Source organism: Dermochelys coriacea, chromosome 3 (assembly GCF_009764565.3).
Source record: "Dermochelys coriacea isolate rDerCor1 chromosome 3, rDerCor1.pri.v4, whole genome shotgun sequence".
NCBI lineage: Eukaryota > Metazoa > Chordata > Testudines > Dermochelyidae > Dermochelys > Dermochelys coriacea.
The window spans coordinates 191,692,181-191,715,679 of NC_050070.1; the positions used below are offsets into that span (position 1 = coordinate 191,692,181).

At 41.1% G+C, this 23,499-nt stretch overlaps 1 protein-coding gene across 3 annotated transcripts; it reads right to left on the minus strand.

Annotated features, from left to right (window-relative positions):
- Positions 1-895: 895 nt before the first annotated feature.
- FAM161A (FAM161 centrosomal protein A) lies at positions 896-22,098 on the minus strand. Of its 3 annotated transcripts, XM_043511977.1 has the most exons (8): positions 21,827-22,005; positions 12,048-12,295; positions 8,390-9,571; positions 7,827-7,994; positions 6,074-6,173; positions 3,467-3,621; positions 2,163-2,279; positions 896-2,084 (listed from the first exon to the last, which is right to left on the minus strand). In XM_043511977.1, exons 1-8 carry the CDS (start codon positions 21,953-21,955, stop codon positions 2,003-2,005), a joined length of 2,181 nt encoding a protein of 726 aa, XP_043367912.1. In that variant the 5' UTR covers positions 21,956-22,005; the 3' UTR covers positions 896-2,002. The 3 variants fall into 3 exon arrangements, with proteins under 3 accessions (XP_043367912.1, XP_038253842.1, XP_038253843.1); XM_038397914.2 differs by having other exon boundaries at positions 896-2,279; positions 21,827-22,098; XM_038397915.2 differs by lacking the exon at positions 7,827-7,994 and having other exon boundaries at positions 896-2,279; positions 21,827-22,056.
- Between the last annotated feature and the right edge of the window lie 1,401 nt (positions 22,099-23,499).

The following is a 23,499-nucleotide window of genomic DNA, read 5'->3' on the forward strand; positions in this document are numbered from 1 at the left end:
TGCATCAGCAAAACCTACCTTCACTACTGCCTCCAATATTAGCAAAGAAAGGACTGAAGCTGAAAAATCCTGTTCTGATCGTGGAAGGATGAACAAGTTAATTTAAAAACCCAAACAAATCAGTTTCTTGAGTTTGTAGTGTAACATTTCTCAGCCTAATTAGAGGTTTCAAAAACTGTCTGCAATTTCATTGTCAGGTATTAACATACGCTTATTTTATATTACTATATTTACATATATACACTTCACCAAAGGAATATTTTATTTAAAAAAAAAATCAAAGTTCAAGTATTAAAGTTAACTTTTCAAAATTTTACACGTTTGTGCTAAAATTTCACAGTTGTTAGAAACATGACAATTATATATACTTCATCTGAATTCAAATTTTAGTGAAAGTCTCCTGATGCAGCTCTACCCAAATAAGAAATAATCTAACAGTATTGCAAAACTTGTCAGAAAAAAGGAAAATAAAACCCTAATACTTGATTACAAAAGTGTCTGAAACCACTGTACATTCAGTAATTCAGTATTCAGACAAAAATGCAACTTACTAATATTTGCCGGTTACCCAAGATGTTTTGGGTATAGGTGCTGTGAAGATATTTTGCATCATCCTTTATTTAGCTTGCAGACTATTATTTGAAGCTCTTCAGCAGCTGCTTATTATGCAGATAAATTTCTCTTTTCCGTCCCTACATTGGCAATGACCGAGAACAGTAGGAAGGCCAGGCATAGAATAGGAGAGGGAACCAGAAGATGCTCTCCATCTGAAGCATTTATGTGCTTATTTCAGGAGTAGCCTAAGAGGAAAGCTGATGGGCTGAGTAGCAAATACAGGGAGAAGGACTACTTAAGTTTAATAAACCCCTTTTTTTCTATTCAAAAAAACTTTTAACACAGTTGCAAGTGTTGTATTTTTAACACGTAATAATTTCTTGATTTACAGTAACTTCACTATTTCAATAAAACTATCTTGCAGATTAAAACTAATGTTCATTATTGCATTATAATGAATTATTTCATGTGATCTTGGAATGGTTCTTAAAACAAAAAGATTAAAGATATCATACAGCGAACACAATTTTGGAGCTTTGATTAGACATTTGTTCTAATAATAATATAACAAAAATACAAATTCCGCTTCTGAAATTCATGCTACAAATTCATTCCCCCTCCCCTCTTTTAGCATTACAAAGTCCTATAGAAGTTGAATGAGGGGCTCCATATTTGTTTATTGTATATTAATGATGGTTTTGTTATCCTGTTCAGTGTCCCAAGAGCCGTAATATGTGGGGTGCTATTAATAAATTATATTAAAATGAGCATTCATTAAGCAGTTGCAAGGACAGTCCAGCTGCATAGCAAGTTGGTATTTTGATGTCCCTGGCTACCACTCTGCCAATGATGGCCAGAGGATTTACACAAGAAACTCCCATCATCATTCTTAATGGGAGTTGCACCCAAATTTCCACTGCCATAATGGGAGAATATATTCAGGGCTAGTTAAAACTGAGCAGATCCTAGAAGTGCTGAAATGAGAAGTAATGCTGCTCTAAAATCTTTGTTATTGGAGTAACACCACTGTTTCTCCTTCCTGATGACTCATTCCCACCCTGTTTTGTCAGCATGAAGGCAAAGAGCTGGAAATGTAAAAGCTTAAGTATTAGCCAACAGGAATGAAAGAAGTGAGTTTTAAACCGTGGCTAGTATTTCTGAACACAGAAATGTGCTCATGCAATGAAGTTTAGAATAAAGCATATATTAAGAAGTGTAACTGCTAATGGAAATGAATTTTTTTTTCTTACTGGAAAAAAAAGCAAATTCAGCATTAGAAGTTATATTATGCTAACAAATAGAAATTCACACAAGACCTACACGTATGCAGTTCAAAATGCCTGTAGCACCAAGAGTCAGGTTTTTCTTTAGCATATACCCATTGCCAGCAATGAAATGTGTGTTGAGCTCCAAGGCAATAAGAGAAGCAAGTCTGTCTTCCTTCCTTTCAGTTAGCTTCAGCCTTACTAGGTTTTTCTTCTAAACCATCTTCATATTTATCCTCACATTCCACAACATCCTCATGATCAGACTGTGAGCTTGCTTTCTCCTCTTCCTCACAGGATCGGTCAGATTGTGAGCTTGCTTTCTCCTCTTCCTCCCAGGATTGGTCAGACTGAGAGCTTGCCTTCTCCTCTTCCGCCTCCTCACAAGATTGGTCAGATTGCAGATTTACCTTCTCCCCATCCCAGGATTCTCTTTCTTGAACTATATCTTCATTAAGACTAAAAAAAATGAAGATTTGCATTTATTGATCTTGGGGATTTTTAAAAATTGGTTTTAGAGGAATAACACTCTCGAGTACTCTGACCCAAATCCTGCCAATAAGAGTCATAATCTCTATGGGGGTGAGGGGCAGGTATGGGTAGAGTCCCCTGTTTTTCACAAATGCAAGACACCATGGAATAAAAACAAACTCACTCTGCAGCAGCAGCTCCTGTCCCATGAGGTTGAGCCCAGCTGCCTGCTCTGGAAGTTGCAACCTGGTACCCAGGGTTGCAGCACCACTCTCACAAATTTGGCCTGGCCACACCTCCTGACAAAGAGGCAGCCAGGCCAAACCTGAGCAGTGCTGCGACCTTGTGCACCAGGTCACAATGCCTGGAGGGGGAGGTGGGCCCAGCATCACAGGACAGGAGAATGTGGGGTGGACTCACAATTCTGCTGCCCCCTTCCTAGAGGCAGAACCCAGCCCCCTGGGATTTCCACCCTTTCCCTCCCTGTACCCCTGGTGTGGATAAAAAGAAACTACACGAAACTCTTGAAAAATAAAACAACAAATTATAAAAAATAAGAATTTCAGGGGCTCTAACTATAGGGAAGAAGGCCTTCTCTCTCTCTACACTGCAGAGCAGCTGCAGTAGCCCCCCCATGCTGCCTGTGTCCCCATTCTGCAGGAAGCAACGGTCCCTGGATCTTGGTAGTGGCAATGTAGGACACACTATTGACCTGGCTGCCTTGCACAGGCCCCCAGATTCCAGCAACAGCTATACAGAGTTGGCATACAAATATATTTTATCCAAGTATTTAATGAACATTTGAAAAGTTAACATTTTAAAAATATTTATTTTTATAAAAAACACCCCAACAACATTCTACAAACACACACAAAAAATCTCTTCTTAGCAACCTGCCCGGATTTCTGGTAAAGGTTCAGAAATAAAACTTAAACAGAGAAAAAACAATGTTTTTTTTAAAAATGTGCATTAAGTTATATACCCCCTGTTAAAATATTTAAGAGGATATTGGATTACAAATTTATAGAAACACTGACACTATTAAAATGAGAACTATATGTAGCCAAATAGTTACCTCCAAAATACAACTAATTTTGTCTTCTAAAACTAAAACAAAACTTAACTTGCTATTACTAGATGTGTAACCGACACAACAAACCACTGGTAACTATTACCTTTCTCTGTCTTCAGTGCAGCTTCCAAAGCCTTTAGCATTGGAGTGGTCCAGCAATTTAGCAGTTTGACTTTTTTTTGAAAGGAAGTCCTCACAAATCCCCAGTTCTCTCAGTATATCAGAGTAATGCTTTTCTGCTGCTATTCTGGCATTTTTCTATATAAAAAAAATTACAGCATTCTAAACATTAATGTATTATTAAGGGCCAGATTCTAATACCCTAAATTAGGTTGCATAGTACCTTTCGCCAGTGGCTCTCAACTTTTTCAGATTACTGTACTCCTTTCAGGAGTCTGATTTGTCTTGTGTACTCCAAGTTTCACCTCATTTAAAACCACACTTAAGAACTACTTGCTTTCAAAATCAGAATAAAATACAAGTGTCACAGTACACTATTACTGTAACATTGTTTACTTTCTCATTTTTACCATATAATTATAAAATAAATTAATTTGAATATAAATATTGTACTTAATTTCAGTGTATACTAAGTATATAGAGCAGTATAAACAAGTCATTGTCTGTATGAAATTTTAGTTTGTACTGACTTTGCTAGTGCTTTTTATGTAGCCTGTTGTAAAACTAGGTTAATATTTAGATGAGGTGATGTACCCCCTGGAAGATCTGAGGACCCCCAGTGGTTCACGTACCCCTGGTTGAGAACATTGCCCTACCCATCGTAATCCCATCGAATTCAGCGTGACACTCAGTGTGAATATGAAATGGCAATTTCTTTTAGAATGTATTGAAAAGTACACAGACTTGTGATCCTGCAAGTAAAGCCTGTGTAAGAGGGCTTTGCCCAGGGAAAGGGCACAGAGTTTGGGTGGAATGCAAACCCACATGCATAGATAGCCCAAGGCAATGGCCCAGACAGGCCTGACTGAGAGATATCACCTGCTCTCTCTGTGGGTTTGTGACCCTGTTGAAGTGTGCTGTGCATGGACCCACACCCTCAACATGCTCACATACATCTTTCTCCTGTGTTATAACACAGAGCTCTGCTCCATAGCAGGGAGAAATAGTGCAGAATCCTCCTGTGAGGAGCCTCTTCTGCCTAACCCTTTATTGTATTTGGAGTTGTATTGTATTTACTGTATTTGGAGTTTTTCATACCATCATAAATGGGGCAGAGATGTAAGATTTGCTCCTCAGTGCCAAGGATACATAGAGAATATTCTGTAATGTACTGTAGGGTTATGGGCTAATATTACAAACAGGATTAAATTATCAGCACCATTATATTCTGACCTTGTTTGGCAGTATTACTCATACACTCCTCAAAGGACAGAGCAACCCCACTAGCCAATGACAATTCCATTTGGGACAACAGAAGCTTGAGTGTGGTATATATAAGTAGAGTCAAATCTCATGCCATTTAGGCTGGACCATAATCTATTAGGATGGATTTTATTTGTATGGTGAGATAGGAGTGAGGAAGATATGCTTTAGTTCATACAAGTGGAAAGAGCCCCCACAGTCGTTGCTTCTTCATGCCTCCAGAGATCATTTTAAGTCATAATCAATCAGTTAATTGCTGCATATTTGTATTACTAGTTTTAACAGTAGAAGTTTCCCTTCAAACAAACATTATGAAACATCCGATCAGTACTGTTGGCTAGCTCTTACTGTGATGCCTCCAGCGTAAAACACTTATCTGTTCTAATGACGGTCAGGTCCGTTTCATAAGTTGTTCATGGCAAGGGAAAGCTACTAAGCAGTAAATAGACCTCATTTAGACGTGAATTAGTTCTGGGAGAGGACTCTTAATCAACTTAGAGATAAAAGTTGTTCAAGTGCATTTCCTATAAATGTGATTATTAAAAATCCAGGAAGTCAGTTAAACCCAGATACACCTCCACATCAATCTCAATTTACTTGCCTCACAATGCATCACAATGTTCAAAGACACTCAAAGAGCTTTCACTCCACAGACACACACCTCTCAACTCCAGTCCAGGGGTAAACACTTTTTCCTTTTAAACAAAGTATTGGTAGTGAGACATCTTCCCGAGACACAAACCCTCAAAAGCAAGGAAATGCCAATTTACAAGGTACCTCTTAACTGTGCCACACAGCCCATTTTCACTGACAGTGACAAAGTCTGCACTGCCACAGAGAACATCCTTCTGCCTCCAAGATAAGGAAATTATACACATCACATTAATAATGCAAAACCTTAATTACAACCTCAGTCACATTACCAAATATTCAGCATTCACATTCATGTGCAAGGTAAGTGCACGGCATGTTATGTGTTTATGGGGAAAATAATGAAGTCATAATTACAGTTTAACTACACAGTATCCCTTTTTCACCTCACACACAAGCCAGAACGGAGGAAAAAAATGCATGTTTGGAAGATGGCTCACAACCCTCTAAACAGGCAGCCAGCAGCGAGTGCTGGGCCAGAATCCATGGTAATATAATTTTATTTGCATGGGGACAGGTACTAGGCAGAGTTTTATAGTCAGAGGGGAATTGACATGCCTGCCACAAAAGTTTTCAGATACCCTCTAAAAACTGTTCAACACTGACACTGGCATTGACTTGGGCAATATTCGGAGATGAGTTTAATTAAGGAGTGAGAGCAAGGGAGGAAGACAACCTGAGTGGCTCTTTCCAAAAGCAATGGCCTCTGGTTTACTCTTTCTTCCATTTCTTCCCGCTCCTGCAGATACTCTTGCATTCTCTGCTTCTCATGTTTCCTATTATAAATATAGCATGACAGAAATTAAATTGATTGTTTTTAGTTATTATTTATAGAACTGGTAGCAGAAAGACCAGGCTATGCTACAAGATGCAACTTCCTAGAGTAACTGCAAATTACATTGCTTGTGACAGACAGAACATTGTGCTGTTGTTTTTAAAGTCAAAATTTATGTATTTTATATTGGTTATGCACCAGGTTAACTGCCTCAAGTTCTTTTACCACAGCAACAACGTACCTTTGACAGTGGGAAAACTAAAGAAAATTTAATGTTTTTTGATGTAATCAATTTGGAAAAACAGGTAGATGTCCTTACAAATGAGTTTAAATGTATAACTTCAGGGCTCTAACTTGTGCGCACTTTATACATTTTAGGATTTTCAATTTATATTAAACTTCCTTTAATTGCTGCATTCTCATCTTGCTAGCCATTCCATATAATCGTTTTTCTAAAAAAGTTAAGAAATTGGAGGCTTTTGGAAGAGCTGGTGAAGTTAGAATATACCATAGAAGATTGGTACTTTAAGAAGTGTTAATATCTCTTCTCAAATGTTTCAACTAATGAGAGTCCCACATCTTTCTTTTTTGTTTTGGTCTTAACATTTTAATTTATCTTTCAAAAACAGAAAAAGTCCAGGTGCCTTCCATTTTTAATTGCAGAGCAGACATCTTTAGAGTTCCTGTGTCATTTTTAAAGCATCCTGCATATCTACAGAACTGTATAAACAGCCACCTGTTAATGCTGCTATCATCTCCTCCATGTAATAGTAATAATAATAATTAATACTTAGGATAAATGACTAAAGATGTGCAACAATCTCAAAGTACACTGCAAATATTAATGAATATTCATTCATTCACTCTGCAAGAAAAAACTGTTCACCATTTTACAGAAGGGGAAACCAAAACCTAAAATTAAAAGTCACATGCCCAATGGGGTCACGAAGCAGCTTTGGACTAGAATCCACCTCCCCTGAGTCCCAGTCCTATCCAAGTCTAACTGCTAAGTTATAGCACCTTTCGTAAGGACCCTCCCCCACAGCAGTACTCTGATTCACAGTCCATTAGAAAAAGGTCTCTGGCCTTGTCGCTGCCTAGAGTCATGCAATAGCTCTGCCCCATTTCCTGCTCTCATTAGATCTGACTCCCAAATCAGAGTAAAAAAGATATTTGCTCAGCAATCAGGAAACAGAAGACACCTAAAATAAAAACAAATATGAAGTTAAATTTTAAAAAATAGAGAAAACGTGGTTGTATTTTTCCTTGGCAACTTGAAAGTTGTAAGAGTGGAGTTAAAGCTGGAACTGTACTAGCTAGATGTTAATTTAATAGTGTTTATTAGTGAGAACTCCTATCTCCCTCTTCAGATTACATGCAGGTTTAAAAACAAGCCTGCCTTGTTATTTGTGGTATAATAATTTAAGGAACAGCATATAAACCTGAATTCATCAAAATGGACACCAGTTCTCAATTCCTGATTGATCAAAATATTGTATTTGTTCATACCCTTTTCTATCTAGAATTTTTGACAATGTCTAATTTATGACATCATGAATAGTTACATTAACATGGCTTATACTGTTACTGGATTGTATGTTAAACATACAACTTGCATCTAGAGGTTCAGGATTTTGGGGATGTAGCAGAATACCTGATTATTTTTAATTTGGATTTAGACATCCGAGCTAGGCTCTGATGTGGGTCATTGGCCTCAGCCCGAGTTGTTATAAGTTTTTGCAGTTTTTTCACTCTTTGTTTCTGCTTTGCTCTGATCCTTTTTTGCTCTTCTTCCAGCTTTCTCTTTTCCTCAAGTGATTTCCTGAGTGGAAAAATAAACTAAGACTGAATTAATTTTATTCTAGAGAGAACATAACGAAGGATCTGTGAAAGGTAATTCAACAGAGAAGAGCAGGGAGGAAACAAGGGTGGGACAAGACAATGGAATATTTATGTTTCATTTGAGAAGTGGGGGCTTCAGGTATATATTGGGAACCAATAGGCTGTTATAGTCCTTTTCCTCAAATGTCTGTGGGGGAAAAGAAAGTGCATTACAGCAGCTAGAAATCATCATCAAAAGACTAAAATAACCACTGTAGCAGTAATGAAAAAAATATGGAATTAAATATTTGGTGGCATAAACTAACAAACAATCTATTTACTCAAGGATTTATAAAGTAACTTGTACTGTATGTAACATACTACTGAGCTATTCACCTTATAGCTTGTATTCGTCTTTTCGTAGACTCTGTGATTCTTGGAGATTTAGATTCCTCAGGTCCTAAGGGAGATGAATTTGCACTTGAACACCTCATTCGAGGTTTGCATCTTGGAGAGGCGTATGGCCAGCGTGTTTCTTTTAATTTTTCTTCATCTGCTTGAATGTCCTGCAGAATCTTCCCTTTGTTGGATGGGATATGTGGAGTACGAAGATTGAAGGGTTCACAAACTGTGATGTGTTTCACAAGTTTCTGTTTCAGGAGCCTATTCTGGAATTTTTGGTGTAGTGTTTCAAAGTCTGGAACCCTAGATTTGATCTTTGGTTTATGCTCCAGTTCTTCTTTCTGTTGATTGCACTTTTGTTTCCTCTGTTTATAGATAGTTCTACGAGCCAATCTGCTATTGGGAAGAGATGAATTATGTAGCAACTCTTCAGCTCTCATTTGGATCCTAATTTCTCTATAGAGCTCTTCTTCTTTTAACTTATCATTAATGGCTGGACTGTAAACAGATTTAGGGACAGGTTTTGCTTGGAATAATTTTGTTTTCCTTTCAGGCAATGAAAGGTCTTTTAATTGCATTTTCCTAATTTCTTTCCTTTGCTCCTCCCTCTTGATAAACTGAAATGGTCTCTGAGAGGCCAAAAGCATATCTTTGCTTCTCTCTTTCACAAACTTCCTGCGTTCTTCATTTCTTTCCATTATTTCATGATAGAGCGGAAGGAAGACAGAAGCAGGCACGGGATTAGCTCTGAATTTCTTTTGACACTCTGCTTCTTCCTCTAGTTGTTTCTTCAATAAATTATTTTCCATTTCTATCTGTGACTTTGATTTGACATTCTGTTGTTTTTTCTTAGCTTCTCGAATAGTCATCTGGAAAGGCTTAGGCACAGTGACCTTTGGTGACCACTCTTTCTGCTTCTTCCCCATCATTTTGAATGTTGGTGAATTTGGTAAACTATGTTTAGTGTGATAGACATAGTCCTCCACAGAAAACCCATCCCACATTTTTTCAATCTGCTCCTTAGCAAATGTCAGTGACCCAGTTTCACTACCATTTTCTTCCTCCAACTCTAATTCTGCATCAGACAAACTTGAATAGGACAGATTATTTAAGTCAGGCTCAGAAAAAGATTTATGCAAATTCAGAGGCTGAAATGAGCTCTTATCCCATATTGATCTAAAAAAGGAAAAAAAAAAGTTTTGGGTGTAACAGGTTTAATCTTGAGACAAAAGCCAACAATAAATCATTCCACTTTTTTCCCCATCTGTAAATCGCAAGGCACTTTACCAAAGATGGTAAAGCAACATTACTCCACTTTTTGCAAGAGTGTGGAGGTTGGGCAGCATGGGATAGGCAAAAACTCATATTTACTCTGTGTGTGTATAGCACCGAGCACAAGAGGAGCCTGACCTAGTTGAGGCATTAAAATACTACTACAATAAGCATTTAAAAAAAAATTCCATTTTAAGATCAACAACAGTCACCAGATGCATCATCTCTGGCCGGGACTGGTAGTTCAAATACAGTAAAAGCTTTGTTATCATGTTGGAGGAATGGGGGGTGCCTGTAAATCAAAAATTCCAATTAACTAAGAGGGACGGAGTTTGGATGCAGGAGGGACTCAGAACTGGGGCACTGGAGGGGGTGCAGGGCGCAGGTTCTGGGAGAGAATTTGGGTGCGGGAAGGGACCCGGGGCAGGGGGTTGGGGTGTGGGAGGGGCAGCGCTCACCTAGGGCAGCTCCCCACGACAGTGACATTTCCCTGCTGCTCCTAGGCAGAGACGCGGCTAGGCAGCTCTGTGTGCTGCCTCCACGGTTCCCGGCCAGTGGGAGCTGCAGAGCCAGCGCTTGGGGTGGGGACAGCACAAGGAGCTCCCATGGCCGTTCCTCCCCCTAGGAGCGGCCATCGCTGCTTCCGGGGAGCCTCACGGAGCCAGGTAGCGCGGGGCTGGCAGGCTCCCTAACCGGACTATAAACTGGACTTTCAATGAAAATCAGAAATGCCGGTTTATAGAGCTTTCTGGTTGGTAAAGTGCTGGATAACACAACTTTTACTATATATTGAAAATAGCTTAGAACTAGGCTCATTAAGATATTTAGGAGTGATATACAACAACCAGAAGATAATTTTATGACAAGATTTAGGATCCAACTACTCTATAAGAAGCCCAAATAAGGGGTATCCATTCTAGTCACTTTTTGCTGGGGGCAAAAGACATGGTTCTAGAGAAGAGTGTTTTAACCAAGCACTAGAAGTCAAAATTGAACTGTTTTAGCAAGTAGCAAGTTTCTTTTCCATTGTTTATCGGGTCACAGACAATATTTCATTCCGAAATGTATTATAGAAGAGATGCTGTAAATAGCATTGTTAATAGCAAAGAACCTTACTGTAAAACAGAGGTCCCCAAACTGTGGGGCAGAGCCCCCTAATGGGGGGAGGGGGAGAACGTTCAGGGGGGCCTGGTGGGCCTGGGCCAGCCCCCATGGAGGGCAGGGAGTGAGTGCCACCCAGCCCTGCCCCCAACTCTGCTTTGGGCCATTCCCCAGCCATGGCCTCGGCTCCTGTCCCCATGCCTGGCCCCATCCCCAGCCTCGGCACCTAGCTGTGGGCCCTGCAGCTGGCTCCCACTGCAGCCCAGCTGTGGTTCTATTTCCGGTCCCGGCCACAGGCCCACCCCCAGCCCTGTCCCCGACCCTTCCCACTACCGCCCCAGGAGTCATGGTTCCGCTCCCGGCCAGGGGGTGGGATGCGGGACTGGGCAGGGGTTAGGAAGGTCATTACCCTGACAAGTTTGGGTACCACTGCTGTAAAACAAACAAGTCCTCCATCCAGAGTCTGCATGTGGTTTAAATATTCAAGATTAATATAATATATGGTTGTGCTTGCAAATAGAGAAGGGATATCACTTGAAAGGCAAGAATAATATTTAATAGGATTTGGTTCCTGTTTCTTAAGAGACAGAATTGGAGGAGAAACATGATGGCTAGACAGAGGAATGGGAGTCAGTATTCACTGTGTGCCCTTACACAAGTCACTTTAACCTCAGTTCCTCATCTGTAGGATAGGGATAATGTCTACCCCTCCAAAGGAAGTTGTGAGGCTTACTTTATACTTGTAAAGTGTTTTAGATCTTTGGACAAACGATGATCTGCCATTCTTACTGTGTGGCCTTCAGGGAGTCACTTATATCTTGATTTTCAGATGTAAATTCAATGGAAGCTAAGGGTATTCAGGACCTTTGAAAATTAGGTCATTAGATTGTGCCTCAGAATCCACAAGTGTGGAATGAGCATAGTAATACTTCCCTGCTTCAAAAGAGTGCAGTGTTCATTAATATTTGCAACGTGCTTTGAGATCATCTGGGTGTGTATCTCACTTCATCAGATCCCTGCCATTACAGGGACCTTGGGCATTGGTGCACCTTGGTCCCTCCTGTTCTTTGCCTGTGGCTCACAATACTTTAATCTCCTGAGGATTGTAATACTTTGGTCTAATTCTGGTTGTTGCTCGTAGTGTGAAGGTGTCTGGGTGGTATTAGTGGCCTGGCATATACAGGAGATCAGACTAAATGAGTAGGCAATCCCTTCTGGCTGTGAACTCTATGACACAGATGATAAGCAATACAGAAGCGGAGATAATTATTAAACTTACCTATAACACAAACTAGGAGCAGCATCCTTATTGTCCAGGGGCTGTACTCCTTTCAAATGCAGCTTATTCTGATACATGTTTTCCAGTTTTGCCATAGTTTCCAGGTGGGCATTCTTCAGCTCTTCCAGCTTCAAGTAGTATTCCTGGTTTGAGTGGCACATTTTGGGAAAGTCTATCCAGTCCTCACAATTCCCAGTTACAGTGGGGCTTTGCCGTGTCTCAGTATAACTGTCCAAGTCAAAATCATCCTAAAAAATAAAGGAATTGTATTATTTTCTTTCTAACCATAAGAGTTAGTGACCAGTGTGACAGGTTCAATCACTGAAACCCCCTTGGGACTGTTACCTGATGTTCCGAGACTACCTCTGAGCCAGTTTGCTCTGCCAGTTTGGGCCTTCAGAACCCTGCCTTGTCAAGCCAGACATGCCAGCTCTGCTCCACCACACATCCTGGGTCTGAACCACTTGCCCCAAAGCTGCAGACTTAACTGAAAACAGCTTAAGAAGTGCTCCTGTCTCTAGCACCCAGACACCTAGCTCCCAGTGGGATCCAAACCCCAAATAAGTCCGTTTTACTTTGTATAAAGCTTATACAGGGTAAACTCATAAATTGTCCACCCTCTATAACACGGATAGAGAGAGATTCACAGCTGTTTGCTCCCCTGTGTATTAATTACTTACTCTGGATCAATTAATAAGCAAAAGTGATTTAATTAAGTATAAAAAGTAGGATTTAAGTGGTTCCAAGTAACAACAGACAGAACAAAGTAAGTTACCAAGCAAAATAAAACAAAACACGCAAGTCTAAGCCTAATACATTAAGAAACTGATTACAGATAAAACCCTCAGAGATGTTCCAATAAACTTCTTTCACAGACTGGACTCCTTCCTAGTCTGGGCCCAATCCTTTCCCCTGGTATAGTTCTTATTAGCTTCAGCTCAAGTGGTAACTAGGGGATTTCTCATGACTGGAACCTCCTTTGTTCTGTTCCACCCTTATATAGCTTTGGCACAAGGCAGGAATCTTTTGTGTCTCTAGGTCCCCACCCCTCCTTCTAAATGGAAAAGCATCAGGTTTAAGATGGATTCCAGTACCAGGTGACAAAGTCACATATCCTGTGAGACCCCAAGCCTCCATTCTTCCTGGCCTGACTCACAGGAAGGCTTGCAAGTAAACAGAGCCATTTACAACCAATTGTCCTAGTTGATGGGAGCCATCAAGATTCCAAATCACCATTAATGGCTCACACTTTGCATAATTACAATAGGACCTCAGAGTTATATTTCCATATTTCTAGTTTCAGATACAAGAATGATACATTTATACAAATAGGATGACCACACTCAGTAGATTATAAACTTTGTAATAAGAAAAGGAGTACTTGTTAAACAATGGGTTTTATCATACACACTGTAAGGAGAGTGATCACTTAAGATGAGCCATCACCAGCAGGAGAGGGGGGAAGGAGAAAACCTTTCATGGTGTCAAGCAAAGTGGGCCATTTCCAGCAGTTAACAAGAATGTCTGAGGAACAGTGGGGGGTGGGGTGGGGGGAAGAAATAGTTTTACTTTGTGTAATGACTCATCCACTCCCAGTCTCTATTCAAGCCTAAGTTAATTGTATCCAGTTTGCAAATTAATTCCAATTCAGCAGTCTCTCGTTGGAGTCTGTTTTTGAAGTTTTTTTGTTGAAGGATAGCCACTCTTAGGTCTGTAATCGAGTGACCAGAGAGACTGAAGTGTTCTCCGACTGGTTTTTGAATGCTCCAACCCCTCAGACAGAGACAAACACCTACAAGATCTCTATCATGCATTCTTACAACTACAATACCCACCTGCTGAAGTGAAGAAACAGATTGACAGAGCCAGAAGAGTACCCAGAAGTCACCTACTACAGGACAGGCCCAACAAAGAAAATAATAGAACGCCACTAGCCATCACCTTCAGCCCCCAACTAAAGCCTCTCCAATGCATCATCAAGGATCTACAACCTATCCTGAAGGATGACCCATCACTCTCACAGATCTTGGGAGACTGGCCAGTCCTTGCTTACAGACAGCCCCCCAACCTGAAGCAAATACTCACCAGCAACCACACACCACACAACAGAACCACCAACCCAGGAACCTATCCTTGCAACAAAGACCGTTGCCAACTCTGTCCACATATCTATTCAGGGGACACCATCATGGGGCCTAATCACATCAGCCACGCTATCAGAGGCTCGTTCACCTGCGCATCTACCAATGTGATATATGCCATCATGTGGCAGCAATGCCCCTCTGCCATGTACATTGGTCAAACTGGACGGTCTCTATGTAAAAGAATAAATGGACACAAATCAGATGTCAAGAATTATAACATTCAAAAACCACTCGGAGAACACTTCAATCTCTCCGGTCACTCGATTACAGACCTGAGAGTGGCTATCCTTCAACAAAAAAAACTTCAAAAACAGACTCCAGCGAGAGACTGCTGAATTGGAATTAATTTGCAAACTGGATACAATTAACTTAGGCTTGAATAGAGACTGGGAGTGGATGAGTCATTACACAAAGTAAAACTATTTCCCCATGTTATTTCTCCCCCCCACCCCACTGTTCCTCAGACATTCTTGTTAACTGCTGGAAATGGCCCACCTTGCTTGTCACCAGGAAAGGTTTTCCTCCTTCCCCCCACTCCTTCTGGTGATGGCTCATCTTAAGTGATCACTCTCCTTACAGTGTGTATGATAAAACCCATTGTTTCATGTTCTCTGTGTGTGTATATAAATCTCCCCACCATATTTTCCACCAAATGCATCCGATGAAGTGAGCTGTAACTCATGAAAGCTTATGCTCAAATAAATTTGCTAGTCTCTAAGGTGCCACAAGTCCTCCTTTTCTTTTTGCGAATACAGACTAACACGGCTGCTACTCTGAAAGCTTTGTAATGATACCTTAGGGTTAGGGTTGCATGAAGCATATTCCAGTTACATTATATTCACACTCATTAGCATATTTTCATAAAAACATATGGAGCGCAACCTCACAACCAGCAAGCAGTTTGCTTAGATAACAGATGCTGCATTACTCAGACATACATTCCTTCCCCCAAAGTGAGGAACAGCTCCAAACTTTTGTACCTAAATAGCCTCTTATCACTACATCTCCAGAATCATATGCTGAGCACTGTGAAGTATTGTCCCGAGACAGTTATGCACTGTCAATAGTTTTTGTCTAGCTTACTCATCTTTCCTTCCCCTTGAAAATATTTCGAACCTTAATCTATATCACATTTTATTAAAACAGGATGTTACATGGTTAAATCTTGTCTGCACTGGCTAAGGAAACAATTCTGGCTCTTTTCTAGTCAGAAAACGTGATGGAACGTAGTTCTGAGATAAAGATGCCAACACCATTTCTCTAGCTAGCATACACAGGCGTGTTTCAGACAGATGGGCAAAAGCAGGCCTAATATAAAATGAAGAAGCCTGGAAGAACTGTAGTCACATTAAAGTCTTTACAATCACTGGTTTCAGAGTAGCAGCCGTGTTAGTCTGTATTCGCAAAAAGAAAAGGAGTACTTGTGGCACCTTAGAGACTAACAAATTTATTAGAGCATAAGCTTTCGTGAGCTACAGCTCACTTCATCGGATGCATTTCTGTAGCTCACGAAAGCTTATGCTCTAATAAATTTGTTAGTCTCTAAGGTGCCACAAGTACTCCTTTTCTTTTTACAATCACTGTTGGCAGATAGCTAATATTAATACAGTATTTTCAGTACTAACTATTAAGCGGCATTGATCAGGGAAAAGGTAAAAATGTACTCGTTTTGATGCCACCCACCATATGGCATCATTGCCAAGGCTGCTGTACTTGTAATAGTCTACTTGCAGAATAATAAAGAATACTTTGCAAGGCAAATTCCAGACCCAGTGAAGTCAACAGCAGTCAAACTCTATACTCTGTGTGTATATATTTCAGAAAAGTCAAAATTACACTTAATTTTCTCACCTATTGGATATTACTGTATAAACACAAAAGGGGTTGGTTTTTTTGTTTGTTTTAAACAAGAATTTCTCTGATATAAAAATAAATGCAAAAAGACTAAACAATGCATGAGGAGCCTTATTTTCAGAATGCTTGTGGTAATAGAAAGTAAGTAGCCATCTGACATGAAAAAGATTTAAACCCCCATTTTAACAACTTATTATGGAGATCAAATTTTGGAATGGTGGGGCCTACACTAGACTAACAACTACTTAAGTCCAGATAAGCATATTATTCATAACATTTTTAAGGTTGTAGGAAGTTGGAGAAAGATGTATAGTAAAAACAGCATAGTGTATATATTTTAAAAATGTTTTCTGCAATTATTTTCAATGATCCATTTTAAAGTTACAGGACTCATTTGTTTCTTCATCTATGAAATGGGAATCATATTTACTCTGCTCTGTAAAGCACTTTAGAGTTCTATCCACAAGTTTGGGTGGGTTTATTTTGTTTTTTATAGAATCTTAAATTCTAACTGAAAATTCTTGTTTGACTATATTTTTAGTTAAGTTTTCATCCCAACATCCTATTTCAAGTTTCATACAGTACAGACAACTTGACACAAACTAATTATACAGTCACAAGGAAATAAAGCTGTAAGGTGTCTAGATAGAGATTGCCTGTGAAAGACCAAGCATAAATATTGCATAATATTCTACTACTTGCTGGTATCTTTGTTTCTTTTGACCTTGTATAGATAAATGATGGTGATCTCAGCTTTGGATCCATGGAAAGATACTAAATTCTTTTCCACTGAGTTGCACATCAACTCCTAAATCCTCTCTTCAGACACTTCTATGTTAAAAAAAAGCTCATTAAGAGATTTGTGTGGGCACAAGTAATGCAGTACTGCCATCTGGCAACTGTTATTCTAAGTTAGGAGATACCACATTGTGTGCTTACTATGCTGTCAATAACAGATTTTTAGAAACACTTCTTTCAAAGTCTGTATTTATTGTAAATATAAAAGGACAAGTTAATCAGCCACTATGGCAATGCACACAACTTGGCTATAAAAATTAACTCTGCATGAACCTATCCTTTAGCAAGGGAACTCTGGGTGATTTTTGGCATTTGGCTTGCCTGATTTTAATCAATTAGTGATGAATGAACCATTGTACAACGTTGCTGCCTCAATAGAGCATCTTTTGGAGCTTCGGGTACAAGGCTGCCACTTGATGGGCCTACCACTGAGGTTGTTTGTTTGTCCAAGACAGCTGGGCACAGTAGACAAGGTTTGCTAAGCTGCCTGCTATGGAAACAGCTGAGGCATTTGGGGGGGAGGGGGAGAGAGAGCGGGAAGGGGGGCTGTGAGTGGCACAGAATGTTTGTCTAAGGTTCCCCACTGAACTAGGTCTTTTAATTTTTTAATTTACACTTCATTTCTCCCCTCTCCATAGTTCACATGGTTGCCTTTTTTTGTGATTCAGTGAACGTGTACTGTTAGGGAGAGTCTCAGGCACAATACGCTGCTTGACCAGAAGAGTGAGCTATAAGGATTTCTTAAGAAGAAACAGCCAAATCAAATGGTAAGATTTCATAATTTGCATCAATACAAAAAAGGACAACATATTTTTCATTGAATGAACAGAGATATTGCTATCAGCCTGGAAACAGCTTAGCTGTGCTCCCTTAATGCTTCCCATAAATCAACAACACCTCCTCGTCCGACTTCCTAGCAACTTGTCCTAGAAATCTCTGTCCGAATTCCCTGTTTCTGACCACTATATTACCATACATTCAGATTCCTCCTTGTTTCATCTTTCATGCTTTCTCTGATCTTCAGGAAACTTGTCCGACTTCTCTGCTACTCTTGGCCCTCTCGTGTCCTCCTCCTCCACACTCCCTGCAGTTCCATCATCTCCTCTATTCTTGATTCCTTTGATCTTCTTTCACCATAGTTGTCAACTCTCTCATTCTCAAATTTGGCTGTCTATCTGCATGTACTATTTCCACACTTGCTCTTGTAATGCCTAATGCCACTAGGAAAAAATTTGAGGAGTTGGACTACACCAACATCCTCCACTAAGTTGATTCTCTTCCTTCTTTCTAAAGCTTTTCTCCTCCCCCATGGTCAACTCTTGTCATTTCCTTTCTATCTTGTGTCCTTGAATTTATTTCCCATTTTCCCTCCTCTTCTGAATTCTTCTCTACCTAGGAACTTGCATTCTTCCTCTTTTAATCTATCCAGAACATTTCAGCTGAAGTCACTCAGTTCAACAGTCTCAGAAGCATAGAAATGTAGGGCTGGAAGAGGTCCTCAAGAGGCCGTGTGGTCCAGTCTCCTGCGCTGAGGCAGGACCAAGTCAACCTAGATCATCCCTCGCAAGAGTTTGTCCAACGTATTCATAAAACCTCCAATGACGGGGCTCTACAACCTCCCGTGGAAGCATATTCCAGGGCCTAACTATCCCTTGTAGTTAAAAGTTTTTCTTAATATCTAACCTTAATCTCCCTTGCTGCAGATTAAACCCTTTAATTCTTGTTCCACTTCCAGCACACATGGAAAACAATTGAACACAGTCCTCTTTATAACAGCCATTAACATATCTGAAGATTTATCAGGTCCCCCTCTCAATCTTCTTGCCTGGTGCTTTTTAATCTTTCCTCACAGGTCAGGTTTTCTAAACATTTTATCATTTTTGTGGCTCTCCCCTAGACTCACTCCGATTTATCCACATCTTTCCTAAGGGTGGCACCCCAGAACTGGACACAATACTCCAGATGAGGCCTCACCAGTGCTAAGAAGAGCAGGACAATGATTTATTCTCCTGGGTTTTATGTATGTCATTCCTATTAACACACCCCAGAATGACAGTAGCCTTCTTTGCAACTGCATCACATTGTTGACTCGTATTCAATTTGTGATCCACTATATCCCCAGATCCTTTTCAGCACTACTACTGCCTCACCAGTTACGCCCCATTATGAATTTGTGCATTTGATTTTTCCTTCCTAAGTGTAGTACTTCACACTTATTTTCATTGAACTTTATGATGTTGCTTTCACACTATGTCTCTAATTATCAAGATCATTTTGAAATCTAATCTTGTCCTCCAAAGTGCTTGCAAGCCCTACCAGTTTGGTGTCATTCTCAGATTTTATAAACATACACTCCATTCCATTAGGCAAGTCATTAATGAAAATATTGAACAATACAGGACACACCCCTAGATACACTCTCCCAGTTTGACAGCGAACCACTGATAACTACTCTTTAAGTATGGTCTTTCAACCAGTTATACACTCACCCTTATAGTAATTTAATCATATTTCCCTAATCTGCCTATAAGAATATCATGCTGGACAGTATCAAAAGCCTTACTAAAATCAAGATGTTACATCTACAGCTTCCCCCCTTCCAGTAACCCTGTCAAAGGAAAAAATTAGGTTGGTTTGGCATGATTTGCTTGTCAAATCCATGTTTATCCATGCTATTATTTATTACCCAGTTATCCTCTAGATGCTTACAAATTAATTGTTTAATAATTTGTTCCAGTATCTTTCCAGGTATCAAAGTTAGGCTGACTATAATTCCTCCTTGTTCCCCTTTTTAAAAGATATGGGATAGGTTTCCCCTTCAGTCATCTGGGACTCACCTGTCCTCCATGAGTTCTCAAAGATAATCATTAAGACTTTTTCGAATCTGCTTCAGCTAGTTCCTTAAGTACCCTAAGATGAATTTAATCAGGCCATGCTGACTTGAATACATTTAACTTATCTAAATATTCTTTAACCTGTTCTTTCCCTATTTTGCTTGTGTTCCTTTCCCCTTGTTAATATTAATAAATTGTGTTATATACCTGGTTCATTAAGCTTTTTAGTGAAGACTGAAGCAAAATAGGCATTAAACATCTCAGCCTTCTTGATACCATCCATTACTAGCTCTCTTTCCCCCTAAGTTGCAAACCTATGCTTTCCATTGTCTGTCTCTTGCTCCTAACATATTTATAGAACTTCTTTTATGTCAATGGCTAGGTGTACCTCATTTTGTGCCTTAGCCTTTCTGATTTTGTGCCTACCTGTTCGTACTATTCTTTTGTACTCGTCCTTAGTAATTTGTCTCCATTTTTGTAGGATTCCTTTTTACTCCATGTCGAACCCCTTCCATTAGTGTGTTAGTGCATCACATTCAAGGTCTTTGTTCTGACTCTCATGATGCTACATAACCTTACTCTCATCTATTCCTATTTCTACCTCTCAATATGCTAAACTCCACATCTCCTCTTGCTTCCTTTAGCTTTTCCTCCATTCTTGCCTTCACACCTTTCCACATCCTTTCCCTAAACTTAGAACCATATCCCACTTCCTGCCCATCTTTAAAATCCATTTCTTACAGGAGGAATCCTTCCTTTCTTCTTCTCATCAATAATCTCCTTATCATCTCTTACAGTTCTCATAGCATTTTGTTTTAAAAAAGTAGATTGGGAATGTAGCTGTCATTATATAGAAGAAATTACTTCTCATACCAGATAGTTTTAAAGTATTTTCCTAAGAGACAAAACTTACATTACCCTTGGTTTTAAAACCTCACTTGAAGACAGCATTAAAAATACACCATTAATCCAGAGGCTAATCTTCAGAAGATCATCTTGCCCTATTTTAAAAGTAAATCCTTTCCCCTCCAGTGTTTTGTTCCTTAGTTATAATAATAACAACTTATTATTAGTGACCATGAGAGAATGTTATAGCAACATATTGGGGCTCAAGTGATCAGATTGGCAGCAGCCTTGCGGAATTTTCACCTTCCTCTGCAGTTTGGGATGCAAGTTTCCTGACAGGATCAGCTGTGTACAGCTCTGAATCAATTTTCTGTCATTCCAGAGGCCTCGGGCACTGATGCACCTTGGTTCCTCCTATTCTCTGCCTTGCCTGAAAGCTGAAATACCTTAGCCTAATTTCGGTTGTGGGGTTTAGCATGCAGGGTGGCACTGGTGGCCTATGATACACTGGTTTCAGAGTAGCAGCCGTGTTAGTCTGTATTCGCAAAAAGAAGAGGAGTACTTGTGGCACCTTAGAGACTAACACATTTATTAGAGCATAAGCTTTCGTGAGCTACAGCATCCGATGAAGTGAGCTGTAGCTCACGAAAGCTTATGCTCTAATAAATTTGTTAGTCTCTAAGGTGCCACAAGTACTCCTTTTCTTTTTATGATACACTGGTGATCAGATCAGGTGATCTGGTGACCCTTTCTGGCCTTAAATTCTATGACAAAGAGCAGCTATCTCTATACTAAATTCTGATCTTCCTAGCAGGCCTGTATGCCTCCACGGGAGTTGGTGGAACACCATAAAGCACAGCAACAGAGCCGTGAAAAGGTTAGTAACTGCTAGGTCTGAATGCCAGCACTTCCTCGTTTTCTAATGCATCGCCTCCCTTACACAACAGATACACGTTAGTAGCCAGTGTTAGTAGTGGCCAGATGCTCACAGACAGGCTGTGCAGCTTTGAACCCCTAGGTTAGCTACTGAGCCCTAGTGTTGTGCTCGGCGCTGTACAGAACCCATCCTACAGCGGGCCTCTGCCCAGGGCCGCAGTCACTCCGGGCCCTTGTCATGCGAGAGCCCCCGACGGCCGGGAGCCCTCAGCTCAGGCAGATCCCGCACACGAGGCGAGCGGGACCTCCCTGCCCTCACCCCAGGGGCCAGCGGGGCAGGAGAACACCAGTCCCAGCGCTGCCGAGCCGGCCCCGGGGCGGAGAGGGGCCCCGCGGGCTCCCAGCACACAGCCGAGCACCCCAGTACCTGCTGCTCCGCGGCGGCCGGCGGGCGCCTCTCCCGCTCGTACAGAGCCAGCGGCGCCCTGGTGCGCGGGTTCACGGGTGTCCTGAGGCAGGAGGCGGTGAGGAGCGCAGCTCGGTGCGCCGCGTCCATGGTCCCACGGCAGGCGCGGCCTCCTTCCCCCAAGCGCCGGCCTTAGTTACCAGCTACACCGGTTGCCGGGGACGCTACGGCGCCTCCATTGGGACAAACCTGCCCGGGCCGTGGCTCGGAGGCTTAAACTGCAACTCCTCCCCCTCCCCAGAGCGCCCGCGGGGCACGACGGGAAGCCCCCACAGACCCCAAGAGCAAGCGGAGGGGGTGGGGGGGAGCCCCGGAGACGCCTGCCCTGGTGTTGCCGGGGGCGGCTGTCGAGTCCTGTCCCCTCTGAGAGCTGAGCATGCCTAGTAGGCGCTGCTCCCCCATGCTCATGCTCCCAGGAAGGCTGTCTGCAGCCCCTGGAATTCCCGGGTGGTCTCCCATCCACGTGCTAGCGTTCAGGGCGGTAGGGCTATGGGCTGGCCCCATAGCCGAGGGGGCAAACGCTCTTTGCCCTTAGTGCTAAACACCTGCTTTAAGGAAAACTTAGATTCTGCGAGGTCTGCACATGTCATGCAGGCTGCAAACCCATCAGGCAGAGTGCGTCTGGCCCATGGGCCACATGTTTGTCTCAGAGGCCTAGTAGTACCTACTTGTGGAAGCTTTCAAACCTTTCACTCCAAGGAGCACATCTTTCTCCTTAGAACCCAATTCCCAAGCTCAGGTGTGTCTACATTTAATATTTTTGGAACCATAGATAACTGACCATTAAATAAAAGGAGTGATGTCAACCTGCTACTGTCAAAATAGTCATCCTAAGGAAATAATAGGTGACCCCCCCCCCCTTATTTAAAGTTGTACAAGGCCATGGAGAAATAAAGTGAATGGAAAAACCCTGCATTGTACAGGGAATGGATTAGAGCAGGTTCTGATTCCCACAAGGTGGGGATGATAGAAGGGTCCCGGTGAGGCCATAGGAGGTTGTTCAAAATAAATAAGGTGCACAAAAAATAGTACATTTTAAATTATTTTAACTCTTACATAAGAATGGCCATATGGAGTCAGACCAATGGTTCATCTATCCCAGTATCCTCTCTTCCGACAGCAGCCACTGCCAGATGCTTCAAAGGCAATGAACAGAACAGGGCAGTTATCAAATGATCCATCTCCTGTCATCCAGTCCCAACATCTGGCAGTCAGAGGCTCAGGGTTATTCAGAGTATGGTGCTGCATCTCTGACCATCTTGGCTAATAGCCATTAATGGACCTATCCTCCATGAATTTACCTAATTCTTTTTTTGAATCCAATTAGTTTTGGCCTTTTGAAAAAACTTATTCCAAATAAGCCATGGAATGGTATGGCCTTTTAAGGCTACTAGCGTTGTAACCTGTAAAACCCACCTAGTGCTTTAGTGCTACCTGGTGTAGGATATAAGGATGTGCAGCAGGTTGCTAATGCCTCTCCTAAGAAAATTATTAAGTATGTATGTAGCTGGATTTACCCTATAAAAAGTGTATAAGGCTCCTTTTGAAATTTTTATAGATGCTAATGAAGTGGAAGTATGCATGCACACAGACTGTAACAAAAGGTTACTGAAGCACTAGATATCTTGAATGTA